The following is a 17,510-nucleotide window of genomic DNA, read 5'->3' on the forward strand; positions in this document are numbered from 1 at the left end:
ATTTAATACATGAAAGTTTTATGTTTTTATTTATAGAAAATAACAAGAAATTCTGGGAGAAATAAAAACGGTTTTTTTGTTTGTTTTTTGAGTCAGGGTCCCACTCCCATCGCCAATCATGGCTCACTGCAGCCTCGACTTCCTGGGCTAAGGTGATTCTCCCACCTCAGCCTCCTGAGTAGCTGGGACCACAGGCGTGTGCAACCATGCCTGGTTAATTTTTTGTATTTTAGTAGAGTCAGGGTTTTGTCATGTTGCCCAGGCTGGCAACATTCCTATTAAAAGTTTTAATAGGAAAATTCTGAACCGTTCCACTTTTTAAAAAATCTATAGGTCAAAATTAAATGGAAAAAGCTAATTTTGACAACTAAGATTTACCATTTTATAAATTTACTAAACAAATTTCTTCAATTATTTTTAGTAATAATCATTTAGAGATGGATACTTTGGTTCCCCTAATGTTTAGAATATAGTTATCTGGACACTATTCAATGTTCTTAAAGCAGCATATACTAAAGTAAATAGTTTATTAGTTAATTCAACACAAATAATAAACATTTACATAAGCTTTTAGACATAGAAAATTTAATTTTTTGGAAAGACAGACCCCGTGATATCACAAAATTTCTTCTCTGGCCTAACTTTTGTCCAGTCAATTTCAACAGTCAGAACTAAGTTATTTGATCACTGGACAAAAGGTTAAGTAAGCTATCCATATTTAATTGACTTTTTAAAAAAAAATTATTGGTGGACCTTCTGTTTTTACTCAGCATGCTCACTTCTAAGCAAATTTCAATTAAGCTTCAAGCTGAAAATGCGCCCTTCAAAATCACATTCAAATAAGAAGTCTTAGTATTAACACCATGCTCCTGTTTTCCTGCCAAAAAAGCTATTTTGTTTGCCATGTTTTTAGAAGCACATAGTACACACATTAGTTTTCTTTGACTACTGATTTAGAGGTTAAATTTTTTTTAATAATACAAATAAATAATCAAACTTTAAATATATAAATACTAGATTTTTAAAAATAAAAGTGAAAGGTTTCTTATCCCAAATGGATCCATATGTGCTGTCAGCCCAGTGGGCAGCATGTCAGTCTCAAAGGGATCTGTGTCTTTGCCTTGCACTGCTGTGAACCTGCATAAAATATTAAAGCATATCCAACAGGGAAAGTCTTATCTTGGCATGGAAGCAAGTCCATCAGTAACTTACCAATATTCAAAATAGAAAAAGCCAAGAGGGTTCTCAAAATTTTAAATGACTAAATAAAACTCAAATTTGACCTCCCTGTAAATAAAAGGAGAACATAAGTAAACTATCTTTAAATCTCAAACCTGACTGTTTACTGACTTCTCAGTAAATACACATCATTTACTTTTATGTGCTTCTCCATGATGATGTCCCAACTCCTTTTTCAATGGAAGCACTGACCCTATCCCTAGTGCAGTCTGAAATACCACAGCTGGGGGCTCTCCAAGTAAGCCGGGTTTCTACAAAAGAAGAAAAAAAGGTAAGACCCATGGCCATAAGATATAACCTAAAAAAAGTTACACATGTGAAAATTCATAAACAACCTGATCTACAACCTGATTCTAGAAAAGAAATGAACTGATTCTAAAAGAAAAAATGATATCTTACTTACATTATTAGTATGAATATTCTCAAACTTCATTAATTGTTGTTGTGCCAGTGGTATATGAGAAAGATTCTGAAGGAATAAATTAGAAGTATTACCCATAACTGAGCTCTGTGAAAATGACAAAACGTTGTTAGTTTAATTTTGAAAAGCTACATGTTGTATAACCCGATTCATTTTAAAGTTCAATTCTCCAGTCGATCTGAGTAAAAGTAATTGCTTCTAAACATAATATTTCACTTTCCAACTTAACAGGCAAAGTTAGTTAATTCTTTTAATAATATACAAGGGGGGCCATGCAGTCATGAAATTAATTCTACATTCTTTCATCCTTCCTTCCCTCCTCTCACCCCTTTTTGGTTTCAATGACAGTGACATTCTATTCATTCATTTATTTATTCATTTAATCATTCAACAAAGATTTATTGAGCACTTTCTATGTGCCAGGCACTGTGCTACTTAGTGAGAAGTACAATAAGATCTGCCCTCATAGATCTTACAGTCCCCTAAGGAAGGGAGCCATTAATTAATAATAATAAAAAAAAAAACCCCACATGATTACACATGGTAATCATATGAAGGAAAAATGCAAGGGGCTATGAGAACAAATAGTGGAGGAATGTTATTTAGCCTGGACGATTCAAGGAAGGTTTCTTGGAGGAACTAATTCTTGTACTGCAATCTGAAGGCTGTAGTTGAAGTCTGGGAGGGAATTAGGTGATGTTGGGGTGGGAAGCATTCGCATTCCAGGAAGAAGGACCAGAAGAAGAAAAGACCAAAGGAGGAGAAAACAAAGTCCTTTGAGGACCAAAACCAGGCTGTTGTAGTGGGACAGTGATGTGTAGTGAGCTGAGAGGCAGGAGGAGCTAGCTCAAATGTATGGGCCTTAAAGGTAAAGCATTTTGGTCTTTCTCTTAAAATACAGGGAATATTATCAATACTCTGAACTTCCCCACTCATATTACTCTTCACTCCTTATTGTAATTAACTGTTTAATGTGTTGTCCCTACTGGTTGAAATTCTATAATAACATAGACTTTAAATGTTACATTCCACACAGTAGCCTCAATGATTAGCACAATGTCTAATACATATATGTCAGATACTCAATAAAATACATTGAGTAAATGAATGAATAAAAACTCTATAATGTATCACCAAGTCCTGTGTTAGATTCTAAGGATGAAAAATAAAAGCTGGATTTAGGACCAGATATTCATTCAATCAACTTATATTAAGCATCTATTATATACTGTTTGATTTGTAATTAGAATTCTATATTCTTAAACAGTACCTGAAATTAATGAGTAATGCTTATCTCTTATATTACGGACATTTAAATCTATAAACACACATTTAAAATATTTATCTAAAAAAAGTAGGAAACATATACTCTATTCTCATATACATGAGTTGTTTTTTATAATATTCATTAAATTTTAGGAATTAAGAGTTACTGTTCATTTATATTTTCTTTCTAGAAATACTTTTTTGCGTTAAGACCACATAAGAAGCCCTGTTTTGAATAAATGATTTATTATCTCGAAAAAATATACCACTTTCCTTCTTAATGCCATACAAATTGGAATCAATAATATTTATTGTGTTATATAACTACTGCTTTGGTTAGCTTAATTGAATCTGATGTACTCGTTAAGTTATAATTTTACATAGCTATACATTAAAGATTTTCTTTAAAAGCAAAATGCTCATTTAATTTCTTGAGAACTTTAAGTGTTAAGAACAAACAAGATATTCACTCCAAATATTTAAAGCTTCAGTACTTAACGTTATTTATGTACCTGATGTGCTTTATTCAAATGTAAAAATGCAGGAGAGATGGATGGATTCATCAGATGTGGCAAGCTGTGAGGTGTCCCAAGAACGGCTTTGAGAAAATAAAAGTAAAAACTTTAATATATATATGGAATTAAAAATTTTAAAAAACCAAGCTTCGAAAAGGGTTAATGAATATTTCTTTAAACTATTAACAAATCCACTGAAAGTTCAATGACATAGTGACTTTGTCACTGGTCAAAAGTGACAGGCACCTTTCCCTGAGATTCAACCCTGGAATTTGTTTTAAAATTCAAAAGCCTTCTGCCATAATCGTAAAACTCCAAACCTAGGCTTAATCTTCTCTAGAATTTAGTGCAACAAAACATATCCACCTTTTAATAAGCACAATACTCATTTGAACCCATGTTATTTATTCAGTGGTTTTTTAGGTATTTCAGGCATTTTGGCAGAGGGTAGGAGTAGGGGACAAGATACAATCCTTGTCCTTGAAAAGCTTATATAAAATCCAATTGAGAAGACAATATATGTACACACAAATATTTACATAAAAAAACAAAAGAAACTGCAAACTTGTACACAGACATAAAAAGAATAAATGGGAACAATACTCATAATCAAGTCTAAGAGTCTAAATACCAGAGTACGCTTCAAAAGGGATGTTTTTAGAACAGAAAACTTACAAAAGGGAGGCAGGGATGTGTCACAGATGTTTGAACCAGAGTGCCTCCATCTTGAATAAAGTCAGGTAAAGTAAGGCTGAGACCTGCTGAGCTGCATTCCCAGTAAGTTAGGCATTCTAAGTTACAAGATGAGACAGGAGGTCGGCACAAGATACAGGTCACAAAGCCCTTGCTAATAAAACCAGGTGCAATAAAGAAGCCGGCTAAAACCTACCAAAACCAAGATGGTGACAAGAGTGACCTCTGGCCGTCCTCATTGCTACACTCCCACCAGCAACATGACAGTTTACAAATGCCATGGCGGCGTGTGAAATTTACCCTATATGGTCTAAAAAGGGGAGGAATCCTCAGTTCTGAGAATTGCCCACCATTTTCCTGGAAAACTCATGAATAATCCATCTCTTGCTTAGCATATAATCAAGATAATCAAGAAATAACCATAAAAATGGGCAACCAGTGGTCCATGCCACTGCTCTATGGAGCAGCCATTCTGTCTGTCTGTTTGTTTGTTTGTTTGTTTGTTTTTGATAGAGAGTCACACTCTATTTCCCAGGCTGGAGTGCAATGGCACGATCTCTGCTCACTGCAACCTCCGGCCTCCTGGGTTCAAGCAATTCTCCTGCCTCAGCCTCCCAAGTAGCTGGGATTACAGGCACTCACCACCATGCTCAGCTAACTTTTTTTTTTTAAAGTACAATTTCCATTTTATTTTTCTCCAGAGAATAGTCTACCTCAGTCTTTAAGGACTCAGCTCCTTACATGGGCTTTGGTGGGGGATGCGGGGCAGCACACGCAGGTCTAAATTGGGGTGGGGGTGTTCGGTCTTTGTGGGCTTCACGAGACCGATTCCTGACTACTTTGCTGTGAATTGCACAACTCACACAGTAATGTAGCTTCACTACAGCTTGGGAAGCACATGGGCATCGAAGACGCTCGCTTCAGAAATGTCCCTGACTGCTGCGGCCTCCACTATGTTTCGAATGACGAATTTCTTAATGGCCTTGTCCTTGGGCAAGCATCAGGCACAGTTAGTGCAGTGAATAGGCTGCACGTGGCCACAGCCCTTTTTGGCATGACCATTGTTCCTTCTTTTCTTTGTCATCTTGGAAGCACGGACCGAAGAGAGCTAATTTTTGTATTTTACCAGAGACGAGGTTTCACCATGTTGGCCAGGCTGGTTTTGAACTCCTGACCTTGAGATCCACCCCAACTTGGCCTCCCAAAGGGCTGGGATTACAGGCGTGAGCCACCGCGCCCAGCCTGGAGAAGCCATTCTTTATTCCTTTTCTTTCTTAATAATCTTGCTCTCACTTTAAAAAAAAAAGGGGGGGAGGATGTTTTTAGAATAGATAATATAGAGACACAAAAAGGACCATGAGATAGAAAATATATATGAAGAAATTTAATCTAACTATTGTAAAATAACTGGAATAATCATAATATACAAAATTAGGCTGGGCACAGTGGCTCACACCTGTAATTCCAGCTCTTTGGAAGGACAAGGTGGGAGGATCATTTGAGGTCAGGAGTTCGAGACCAGCCTGGTCAACATGGTGAAACCCCGTCTCTATCAAAAATACAAAAATTAGCCAGGCATGGTGGCACATGCCTGTAATCCCAGCTACTTGGGAGGCAGAGGCAGGAGAACTGCTTGAGGCTGGGAGGCAGAGGTTGCAGTGAGCTGAGATCACGCCACTACACTCCAGCCTGGCTGATAGAGTGAGACTCCATTTCAAATTAATAATACATAAAATTATATATATATAAAATATACAAACTTAGTGTACTAGTAACATCTTCTTGTAATACATATGTAGTAAAATAAAAAAAAAACTGTACTATGACAGGTGAAATAAATAAATGAATGAAATAAATCCTCATTCTAACCAAATTTTTTAGTATCCATCTAAGTCTACATTGGGACTGCCTCAGAAGACAAGAATGATATAACTTCTTGGTTTTCAGGAGTAGAATGATACCAGTGAGACAACCATAGGAAACTATTTAATTCAACAGTTTCCAATATTCTCTCTAGCAAAGGAGGAAGTGCCCAGAGTATGCAGGATTGGAGGGAATGTTTCATTCTAGCATAATTTCAGGAAAGCTATAATAATGTGAGGATACGTGGAAGAGGACTCATTTAGAATTCTATTATCTACTTCAATGAGAAAAAGGCATTTCTGAGTGGAAAACTGGTACACAGAAAATAACTCCTCTGCAAGTGATAGGGAATTAAGTGTAGAGAATTAGAGAAAATATTACTAGACTTAGACAAATAACTTCCGTATAGCCCCTTCAATAAATTAGGCTGGGAAAATGGAATATTCATATGCAAAAGAATGAAACTAGACCCTTATCTCTCACCATATATAAAAACCAACTCAAAATGTATTAAACACTTAAATGCAAGACTAAAAATTGTACAACTACTGGAAGAAAACATGGGGGAAACACTTGAGGACATTGATCTGGGCAAAGATGTTACGGGTCACACTTCACAAGCACAGGCAACAAAATCAAAAATAGACAAATGGGATTTTATCAAACTAAACAGCTACTACACAATGAGGTAAACAATCAATAAGGTGAACACGTATAACTTGTAGAATGGGAGAAAATATTTGAAAATTATTCATGTGACATAGGACTAATATCTAGAATATACACAGAACTCTAGCAATTCACAGCAAAAATAAAAATAAAAAAAAAAAACACCCCCATTAATCCAATTTAAAAATGGGCAAAGGATCTGAACAGATATTTCTCAGAAGGCATATAAATGACCAACAAGTATATGAAAAAATGTTCAACATCTGTATCATCAGTGAAATGTAAGTCAAAACCACAGTAAGATATCATCTCACCTCAATTAGAATGGCTAATTCTAATTATCAAAACGACAAACAAATAATAAATGCTGGCGAGGATGTGGAAAAAAGGGAACTCTCTTACACTGCAGGAGGGAATGCCAATTAGTACAGCCATTATGGAAAACAGTATGATGGTTTCTCAAAAAAACAAATACAGAACTACCATATGGATCCAGCAATCCACTAACGAATATTTATCCAAAGAAAAGGAAATCATGGCCAGGTGCAGTGGCTCACACCTGTAATCCCAGCACTTTGGGAGGCTGAGGTGAGTTGATCACTGAAGGTCAGGAGTTCGAGACCAGCCTGGCCAACATGGCGAAACCCTCTCTCTATTAAAAAACACAAAAATAGCAGGGTGCAGTGGTGCACGCCCATAATCCTAGCTACTTGAGAGGCTGAGGCATGAAAATCGCTTGAACCCAGGAGGCAGAGGTTGCAGTGAGCTGAGATTATGCCACTGCACTCCAGCCTGAGCAACAGGGTGGGACTCTATCTCAAAAAACAAACAACAACAAACCAAAGAAAAGGAAATCTGTATCTTGAAGAGATATCTGCATCCTGATGTTTATTGCAGCACTATTCACAGTAGCCAAGATATGGACTAAGTGTCCATCAACAGATGAATGGATAAAGAAAATGTGGTACATATACACAACGGAATACTATTCAGCCATAAGAAAAAAGGAAAGCTGGTCATTTGCAGCAACCTGGAGGACATTACATTAAGTGAAACAAGTCAGGCACATAAAGATAAATACTGCATGTTCTCCCTCATATACAGGAGCTAAAAAAGTTGAGTTCATAGAAGTTGAAGGTACAATCATGGTTATTAGAGTCTGGGAACAGAAGGCAAAAGGGGATGACAGGAACAGGTTGGTTAATGAATACAAAATTATAGCTAGATAGGACAATTAAGTTTTCATGTTCTATAGTACTGTAGGGTGACTAAGTTAACAAACATTTATTGTATATTTTCCAACAGCTAGAAGAGAGGACTTTAAATGCTCCAAACACAAGGATATGATGAATGTTTTAGGTGGTTAATATGCTAATTACCTTCATTTGATTATTATAGATTATATACACATATTGGGCTATCAGTCTGTACCCCATAAATATGTATAATTATTACATGTCAATTAAAAATTTTTTAACGACAAAAACTTAAGTGGAGGAGTTAATTTTTTTTTAATTCTGTAGTTGAAGTACAAAAAGCAGAGCTTTTAAGACATCCCTTCTTGTTAAATTAATGACCACCTTGGGAAATACATCTAAATTACAAAGCTCTAGATGTATTATCTATGAAAGATTAATAGAAGTCTCTTCCCTCAAAAAACCATTATGGAAACTACAAATAATAGATATCAAAACATTTTTAAAACTACATTACTTTAAAGTCACACATTATTGGTGAAGTAGCTAGTAGCAACACTGCAAATATCAGAAAAGGATTTTCCAAGATAATAGAAAATACAAACCCACTTGGCAACTTAAAATATATTTTATTAAACATATAAACATCTATGGATAGATAGGTTAATATTAAGTTTTAAAAGCTGGTGGCTACCTTAATATAAAAAAATCCAGAGCAAAGGATATTACCAGGGATAAAGATCACCATTTTGTAATGATAAATGGGCCAATTAATCAAAAGGATGCAACAATCTTAAATGTTTGTACACCAAATAACAAAGCTTCAAAATATATGAAGCAAAATTCACAGAACTGAAAGGAAAAGCAGATAAACCCAAAATTATGATTAAAAATTTCAACAACTTCTCTTCTTTTTCAGATCATCATTGCATTTTACTATAAAACACTGAAATATATTTTTCTTCACAGCTTTTACTGAACACAGTATCTTCCAGTTTATAACAACAGAAACAACAATCAGAATAAAAACAGTCTGAAAATGTCCATAGCATCTTGTCTACCTGCTCTTACCCTTAGCTTATGGCTAGGACTCCCATTATGCCCCATCCTCTCCTCAGTATAATTGATAGAATAAGTTGACAAAAGATCAGTAAGGATATAGGAGACATGAACACTATCAACCATGTTGATCTAACTGACACGTATAGAACACTCCACATCCAGTAAGAGCAGAATACACATTCTTCTCAAGTGTCCATGGAATATTTGCCAATATAGCCTGTATTCTGAACAATGAAACAAGTCTAAATTCTTATTTATAAATTTAACTTGTACAAAGTATCTTCTCTGAATACAAGTGAATTAAATTAGGTATCAATAACAAAAAAAAAACTAAAAAATCTCCAAATTTTGGAACTTAAGTGACACTTACAAATAACCAATGGACCAAATAAATCAAAATGGAAACCAAAAAGTATTTTGAAATGAATGAAAATAATATAACATTCAAAATTTGTGAGATACAGTGTTTAGAAGGGAATGTGTAATACTAAACACATTAAAAGAAAGGTCTCAAGTGAATAATCTAGTTTTACTTTAAAAAACCAGAAAAGGAAGAACAAAATATGCCCAAAGTAAGCAGAGAGAAATAAAGTGGAAATCAATGAAATAAAAAACAGACAACAACCAGAGAAAGTCAATGAAAACAAAAGCCAGCTCCCTGGAACAATCACTAAAACTTATAAACCTTTTGCCAGACTTATCAGGAAGAAAGAGAGAAGACAAAAATATCAGGAATGTGAAAGAGCCATCACTATAGATCCTGCAGAGATTAAAGAACAATAAGGGAATACAATGAACAATGTTATGCCAATAAATTTGATAACTTACACAAAATAGATAATTTCCTTGAAAGATACAAACTAGTAAAGCTCACTTAAGAAGAACAATATCCTGAAATAGCTCTTATATGTTAAAGAAATTAAATGTGTAAAAATCTTCCTTAAAAAATTCAACACAGCTGATTTCACTAGCGAATTCTACCAAACATATGAGCAAGAAATAATAGCACTGAACACAAACTCTTCTGATGACTGAAGAGAGGGAATATTTTCCAAATTGTTCCATGAGGGCAGCATAACAAAACCAGAAAATACATTACAAAGGAAGAAAACTACAGACCAATATACCTCATAAACATAGGTGCAAAAATTTTAAACTAAGTTTTATTAAATCAAATTCAACAATATATGAAAAAGATTATAATATGCTATAACTAAGTGAGGTTTATCCTAAGAATAAAAGGTTGATATTCAAAAATCATCAATGTAATGTATCATGTTAACAGACAGGAAAAGTATATGATCATCTCGATATATGGAGAAAGCATTCAACAAATTCCAGCAATCATCATGCTAAAACTCGGCAATTAGAAATAGATGGCAAATTCCCCAGCTTAATAAAAGAAATCTGTGAAAAAAACTCTAGCTAAGATAATACTTAATAATCAAAGAATGAATGCCTTCTCCATGAGATCAGAAATGAGGCAAGGATGTCTGCTCCCACCAGTTCTATGCACAATTACAGTGGAATTTCTATCTAATGCAAAAAAGCAAGGAAAAAAATAGAAGCCATATATGTTGGAAAGAAAGAAGTAAAATTGTGTTTATTTGTAGATAACATAATCACCTACATAGAAAATCCCAACAAAAGCCTACTAGAAATAATAAGTGAGTTTAGTGAGACTGTAGGATGTAAGATAAATATGTATTTAAACAGTTATACTTCTCTATACTAACAACTAGCAATAGGACATTGAAATTAAGACAGCAGTACCATTTAAAATAACATCAAAAAATATGAAATACCGTGAATAAATCTGACCAAAGATGTATAAGATTCGTATTCTGAAAACAATAAAACATTGCTGGGAGAAATAAAATATTGCCTCAAAATAATTGAAAAGATATACCATACTTATCGATCAGAAGCCTCAGAATTGTTGTGAATTCTGCCTAAATTAGCATACAAATCAACACAATCTTAATCAAAATCCCAGCTGACATTTTTCATAGAAATTGGCACTCTGATTCTAAAATTTATAAGTCAATGCAAAGAACCTGGAATAGCCAAACAACTTTGAAAAAGAAGAATAAAGTTGAAGGACTTATACTAACTGATTTCAGGATTTATTACACATGTATTTTGGTATACAGACAGTACTGATATAAAGACAGTACTTCATAAAGACAGACATTTAGATCAATGAACAGAGTTTAGTTATAGACTCATGCATATATGGTAAACTGATTTTTGGCAAATGTCAAAATATTCAATGAAACATAAGCTTTTTAAACAAATGATACTGGAATAACTGTATAACTATACGTAAACAAAAAACATCTGGACTCTTACCTCATACTATAAACTAAAATTCACTCAAAATAGATCATAGACCTAAATATAGGGATAAAATTATAAAACTTTCTCCAAGAAAACATACAAGAAAATCTTAGAAAACCTGAAATTGGCAAAGATTTCTCAACTATGACACAGGAAGTACAAATTATAAAAGAAAAAATAATAAATTGGATCTTGTCAAAATAAAACATTTTGCTCTTCAAAAGACACTGTTAAAAAATATTTGCAAACCATATATCCAACAGACTACTTGTATGTAATATTAAAAAGCACCCTTACAACTTGATAAGAAGACAAACAACTCAGTTTTAACACGTACGAAATATCTGAAAAGACATATCATCAAAGATATAAAGATGACAAATAAGCACAATAAAAGATGCTCAAAATCATTAGTCAAAAGAAATATTCAAATTAAAACCACAGTAAGAGAGCACTATACACCCACTAGAAAGGCTAAAATTAAAAAGACCAACAGATCAAGTAGTGGCGGGGATACTGAGCAAATTGGAGCCCTAGAAACTGATGGTGAATATGTCAAATGGCTCAACCACATTGGAAAACAGCTAGGCAGTTTCTCACCACTTAAACATATATCTATCATATGACTCAGCCATTCCACAGATAGTTATTTATCAAAGAGAATAAAAGCATAAGAAATAAAAGCATAAAGACTAGTACACAAGTGTCCATAGAGATTTCATTTGTAACGGCCTCGAACTGGAAATAATCCAGATGTCCATCAACAAATCAGTGAATAAGCAAATTATAGAATGAAATACTACTCGGGAATAAAAAGAAAAAATACTACTAATCCATGTAACAACATGAACGAATCTCAAAACAGTAAGCTAAGTGAATGAAGCCAAACAGTACAGACTGTGTGATTCCTTTTATACCAATTTCTACAAAATACAAACTGTAGTGACAGAAAGCAGATCAGTGGTTTCCTGGGGACAGGGTAGTGGATGGATTACAAATGCACAAAAGGAAGCTTTGGAGGGTAATTTATATGTCTATTGTTTGATTGTGGTAAAGATTTCATGAATATATACATAACATCAAAATATATCAATTCGTACACTTCAAATACCTACAGTTTAATGTATATCAACTATACCTCAATTAAAGCTGTTTAAAAATACAGTTTATACTATCAAGTGATTACATAATAAATTAGGAACGTACACACATAAAGAAAAAAGTCTAGAATAATTATATTTATTGTATTTTTGAAGGTAGTTAAAAGGTCTAGATTGAAGAGAAAAGATCAGCTTAGAGTAACATAATCAAAATTGGACCTGGGAGGCAAATTAATCTAATAGCAGTTGGAGCTTCCATTTTAGTGGTAGAAATAGACAATAAACAAGTACATGTATAGTATATGTCAGTTGTTTTTAAAATTATACAATGATAAAGAAGCAGGGAAAGGGTATAAGAATTATAATTCTTTTTTTTTTTTTTTTTTTTTTTTTTTGAGATGGAGTCTCGCTCTGTTGCCCAGGCCAGAATGCAGTGGCACAATCTTGGCTCACTGCAACCTCCGCCTCCAGGGTTCAAGTCATTCTCCTGCCTCAGCCTCCTGAGTAGCTGAGACTACAAGTGCATGCTACCATGCCCAGCTAATTTTTGTACTTTTAGTAGAGATGGGGTTTCGCCACGTTGGCCAGGCTGATCTTGAACTCCTGACCTCAGGTGATCTGCCCACCTCAGTGTCCCAAAGTGCTGGGATTATAGGCGTGAACTACAGCGCCCAGCCAAGAATTACAATTCTTTATCATTAATTTAGTTGGCTCAGAGAAGGCCTCTGTGAGGAGTTCAGGATATAGCAAGGTTACAGTTAAGATACAGTAAAGGACATAGTAAAAGAAAAATAAATGGAATTTATTAACAAGACACTTTTTCTCAACATCAAGAAACTTTCCACACATTTTCCAGCTATGTATGTGCTCAAGTGAGGCAATGATTTAATCCTCTTCCCTTTCCACCCCACACAAGAAAAAGCTATGCTTGATGAAATAACTTCTGCATCAGTGTAATATTCAAACATCTTACTTAAAATCGAGAAAGCGCTAAGCATAAAGAAGCCCACTGCCATATGGCCATACATTAATCTGAGTAGAACAGCAGAGTGGAGAATATTTAGTCTTAGATGAAAAGAAGAGACAAAAATAATACTTGAGAGGAATTAGTAAAGATAGCCCAGAGTCCAAAGAGGCAGATGATACTTTCTAAAAGACCTAAGAATGTGGTATGCCTCTTTAGACACTAATACATAATCTTGGACTGCATTAAGGGAAATATAATGATAATAGGAAGGAAATCCCACTGCATTCTGTGCTAATCAAAACCAATCTACAGAGTATGTTTGTGTCTGTGTACATCATATTTTGGTACAACCCGGAAGACCTAGACTACATCTACAAGAGAACAACTTGTGGGGGATTTAAAGCACATGTCCTGTGACATGTTATAGAAAGTCAAATACAGAACTGTAATCTGCAAAGAGATATAAGATGCATAAAAAGAGAGTTGCAGAAAAAAATACCACCTCTATTTATGTTTACTTTCATCTTAAAAAAGGAAAACATTAGATTTGATCATTTCTAAATATATGGATTGACAATGGTTCATCTGTTTAATTGACATCTTTTACATTTATGGTATATATTGGGGCTCTGCTCGAAATTTATTTTACTGATAAAGTTGCTTTGTAAAAAAAAGAACTGGTCTGGAGAAAAGACAGGAAAAATAAAAAATGACTGAGGTTTCACGGTAGTTGTCTTCAAATATTAGGAGGCTTTTATTATGCAAGAAGGAATACATTTATCCTGTATTTCTTCAGAGGCGGAACCAGAGTAAGTGGCTAAAAATTGCTTATATTAGTAATATAAAAACTTTCCAGTAATTGAAACTGTCAAACCAGGGAATAGGCTGCCTTGGGAAGTAATAAGCTTCTAATCCTTCATGTTGTCAAGACAAAAAAGAGTATCTCTATACCATTAAAATTGTAAAAGAGATATCTAATTGCATAATAGCCTGAGCCAGAAAACTACCAAAGCTGCTTCTTACACACAAATAATTATATGAAGTACTTAATATGAATACTGTTGTATAATAAAGAATTTGACTGGCCTTTGTCCCTGGTTCCTGAGAGGGAGACTCTAAATCCTTGGATTTTCCTGAGTTACAGGAGTGTCTTTGATATGCTACTGAGGTAACTCATTATGGACCCATAGATAGCTTCCGGGTGAGGGCCGGCTGTGCCAAAAGACCAACTCTATAAGGAGAGGTGGAGCTTTGCACCATGGGATATCAGCCTGACCTTCTAACTTCCAGGGAATGGAAGCAAAGTAGAGACTGAGTTCTATCCATGGGGTCCATCAATCACACCAACATAGTGAAACTCCAATAAAAACTCTGGACATCGAGGTTCAGTAGAGATCCCCAGATGGAAAACATATTGATGTGTTGGGAGGGTGACATGGCCTGATTTGATGGGTAGAGGACACAGAAGCTCTGCATTCAAGACCCTCCAAGACTTTTCCCTAAGTGTATCTTCCCTTGCCTCTGTCCTTATGTACTCATAAGCATAGTGCTTTCCTAAGTTCTGTGAGCTATTCTATTGAACTATTGAACCTGAGGGCATTGTGGGAACTCGCAAATTTGTAGTTAGCTGGTCAGAAGTGCACAAGGCCTGGAAAATCCCCTGAACTTGCGTCAAGGTCTAAAGTGGGGGTAGCCATATGGAAGATTGAGCTCTTAACTTGTGGGGTCTGTGCTAACTCCAGGTAGTTAGTGCCAGAATTGAAATGCAGCAGGTGAGCTGGTGTGAGACCAGTTGGGATGGAAATATAATAAATGTATTTAATATATTTGCTCTATACACATTTGCTCTGAACTTAAATGTTGAATACAGTAGATCCCCCTTATCAGTGAGCGATATGTTCCAAGACCCCCAGTGGATGCCTGAAACCATAAATAGTACCAAACCTTATATATGCTATGTTCCAATTTCTTTTTCCTTCTTCAAAATTTCGTGGATAGAAAATTCATTCTTACTGCAGATCTCAGCAATTTCAGCACACATTTTGTTTTCCCTTATTAAGTTGGAAACGTTTTAACCTTTTCACTGAAAGGATCCACTTTGCAGCTTCTCTTTGTCATATCCAAACTGCCAGCATCACTACTCTTGTGCTTTGGGGCCATTATCAAAGAAAATAAGGGTTACTTGAACATAAGCACTACAATACCATGACAGGTGATGTGATAACTAACCAAGATGGCTACTAAGTGATTAATGGGTGGGTAACATATACAGAGTAGGTACACTGGACAGAGGGATAATTCATAGCCAAGGCAGGAGGAGCAGAACAGCAAAACATTTCATCACACTACTCAGGACAGCATGCAATTTAAAACTTATAAGTAGTTTATTTTTGGAATGTTCCACTTAATATTTTCAGACTGCACGTAACTAAACTGTGGAACACAAGAACACAGATAAGGGGAGACCACCGTATAGGCATTCATTTCCTCATAATGCTAAAACAGACACTTTTGTACATAAAAAGTTGTGCATTTCAAAATACACAGAAGGTAAGCTCTTACTACAGAAAGAATACTAAATAGGTAGATATTTAATGTATACTGATATTATAAAGATTTGCATAATACTTAGAAAATAATAATGTTTTCATCATTTGCTACAAAGTGAAACAATTTTACAACAAAAAGGGGAAGAACAAAGAGGAAACAAAAATTTGGCACTTTTCAACAAAATAATTGTGCTAAAAATATTACATAGAAAAGTATTAATTCTTTGTGGATACAGGTTATAACAATGTAGTGTGTTAACTATTACCTTGGTCTACAAATTCATGTCTACTAACAGCTAAACAGAAGGTCTGATATTTAGCAATTATTAATAGTAAAAAAACCTGCATAAGCAGATTGTATATATCAAAAATAGTCAAAATATATCACCTCAGATTATTGATTAAAATTCATTAGCAGGTCCTAGAAAAATTTTTAAATTTTTATACTAATTTAAATATATTTTTCACAAATAAATGTATTTTTTCATATTTCACATGTGAAAAAATTAACTTCATGCTAACATTCTTTAATCAGTATACATACATGGTCCATACCTGGTTTAACAGCTCGTCCACATAACTGGGGCTGTAGAAGAACTTGCAACATTGCAGGGTTGTTTAAACTTTTCATAATTTGTACTGGATTTGGCTCTGGAAGTAAGCCCTTTTGATTACTGTGCATCTGCAATGAATATAGAAATAAGAAACATTAGAACAAGCATAAGTACAAAAGACATAATTTCAAAGGCTTTCTTCTAGAAATTCTCATTCATCTGACAAGATCTATTTTATGATAAACACAATTTGATTTATATTATATATCTATTTTATACTCTCTACTACAGTTCTCAATTACACATACAGCAAAAAATCCTCATAGAACGTCTCAAGTAAATACCAACTGGCTTTAAGAGGACTGACAATTTAGTACAATGAGTCTCATCATATCATACAAATAGAAGGATGACAAGGGAATCTTAAGTTATTAATAACTTGTTAACACAATATGAATACTTTGATACTACAGAAAAGCCTTCTTATAATGTTGATTTAAAGTTTAATTGGCCAGGCAAAGTGGCTCACACCTGTAATCGTGGCACTTTGGGAGGCTGAGGCGGGAGGATCACTTGAGCCCAAGAGATCAAGATCAGCCTGGGTGACACAGTGAAACCCTGTTTCTATATTTTACAAATAAAAACTTCAAATAAAAATAAAATGAAGTTTAATAATATGGGTTGCCTTATAATTCAAAATCTTATTATTATTTTATTTTATTTTATTTTATTTTTTGAGACGAGTCTCACTCTGTTGCCCAGGCTGGAGTGCAGTGGCACCATCTCGGCTCACTGCAAGCTCCACCTCCCGAGTTCACACCATTCTCCTGCCTCAGCCTCCCAAGTAGCTGGGACTACAGGCGCCCGCCACCACGCTTGGCCAATTTTTTGTATTTTTAGTAGAGATGGGGTTTCACTGTGTTAGCCAGGATGGTCTTGATCTCCTGACCTCGTGATCCACCCGCCTCGGCCTCCCAAAGTACTGGGATTACAGGCATTAGCCACCACGCCTGGCCCAAAATCTTCTCTTTTATAAAGGTCTTTACGTGATTAATTTAGTATGAGATTAAAATGAG

General features: G+C 34.8%; 1 protein-coding gene and 1 pseudogene across 3 annotated transcripts in view; both read right to left on the minus strand.

Moving 5' to 3' along the window:
- The window catches only part of RAVER2 (ribonucleoprotein, PTB binding 2), an 88,978-nt gene that overhangs the window by 26,099 nt on the left and 45,369 nt on the right, over positions 1-17,510 (minus strand). For 2 of the 3 annotated variants that reach the window (XR_494255.3, XM_007978450.3), the window contains exons 5-8: positions 16,436-16,562; positions 3,439-3,524; positions 1,643-1,747; positions 1,376-1,490 (exon numbers count right to left, since the gene is read on the minus strand). Coding sequence is in view for 2 of the 3 variants with exons in the window: in XM_007978450.3 (XP_007976641.1) it covers positions 1,376-1,490; positions 1,643-1,747; positions 3,439-3,524; positions 16,436-16,562 (433 nt within the window). In the remaining variant the exon portion in view is untranslated. The remainder of the gene's footprint in view (positions 1-1,375; positions 1,491-1,642; positions 1,748-3,438; positions 3,525-16,435; positions 16,563-17,510) is intronic. The other variant, XM_007978451.3, reaches the window with a different exon arrangement.
- LOC140709232 (small ribosomal subunit protein eS26 pseudogene) lies at positions 3,531-15,265 on the minus strand (annotated as a pseudogene).

The sequence above is a fragment of the Chlorocebus sabaeus genome, chromosome 20 (assembly GCF_047675955.1).
Source record: "Chlorocebus sabaeus isolate Y175 chromosome 20, mChlSab1.0.hap1, whole genome shotgun sequence".
Classification (NCBI taxonomy): domain Eukaryota; kingdom Metazoa; phylum Chordata; class Mammalia; order Primates; family Cercopithecidae; genus Chlorocebus; species Chlorocebus sabaeus.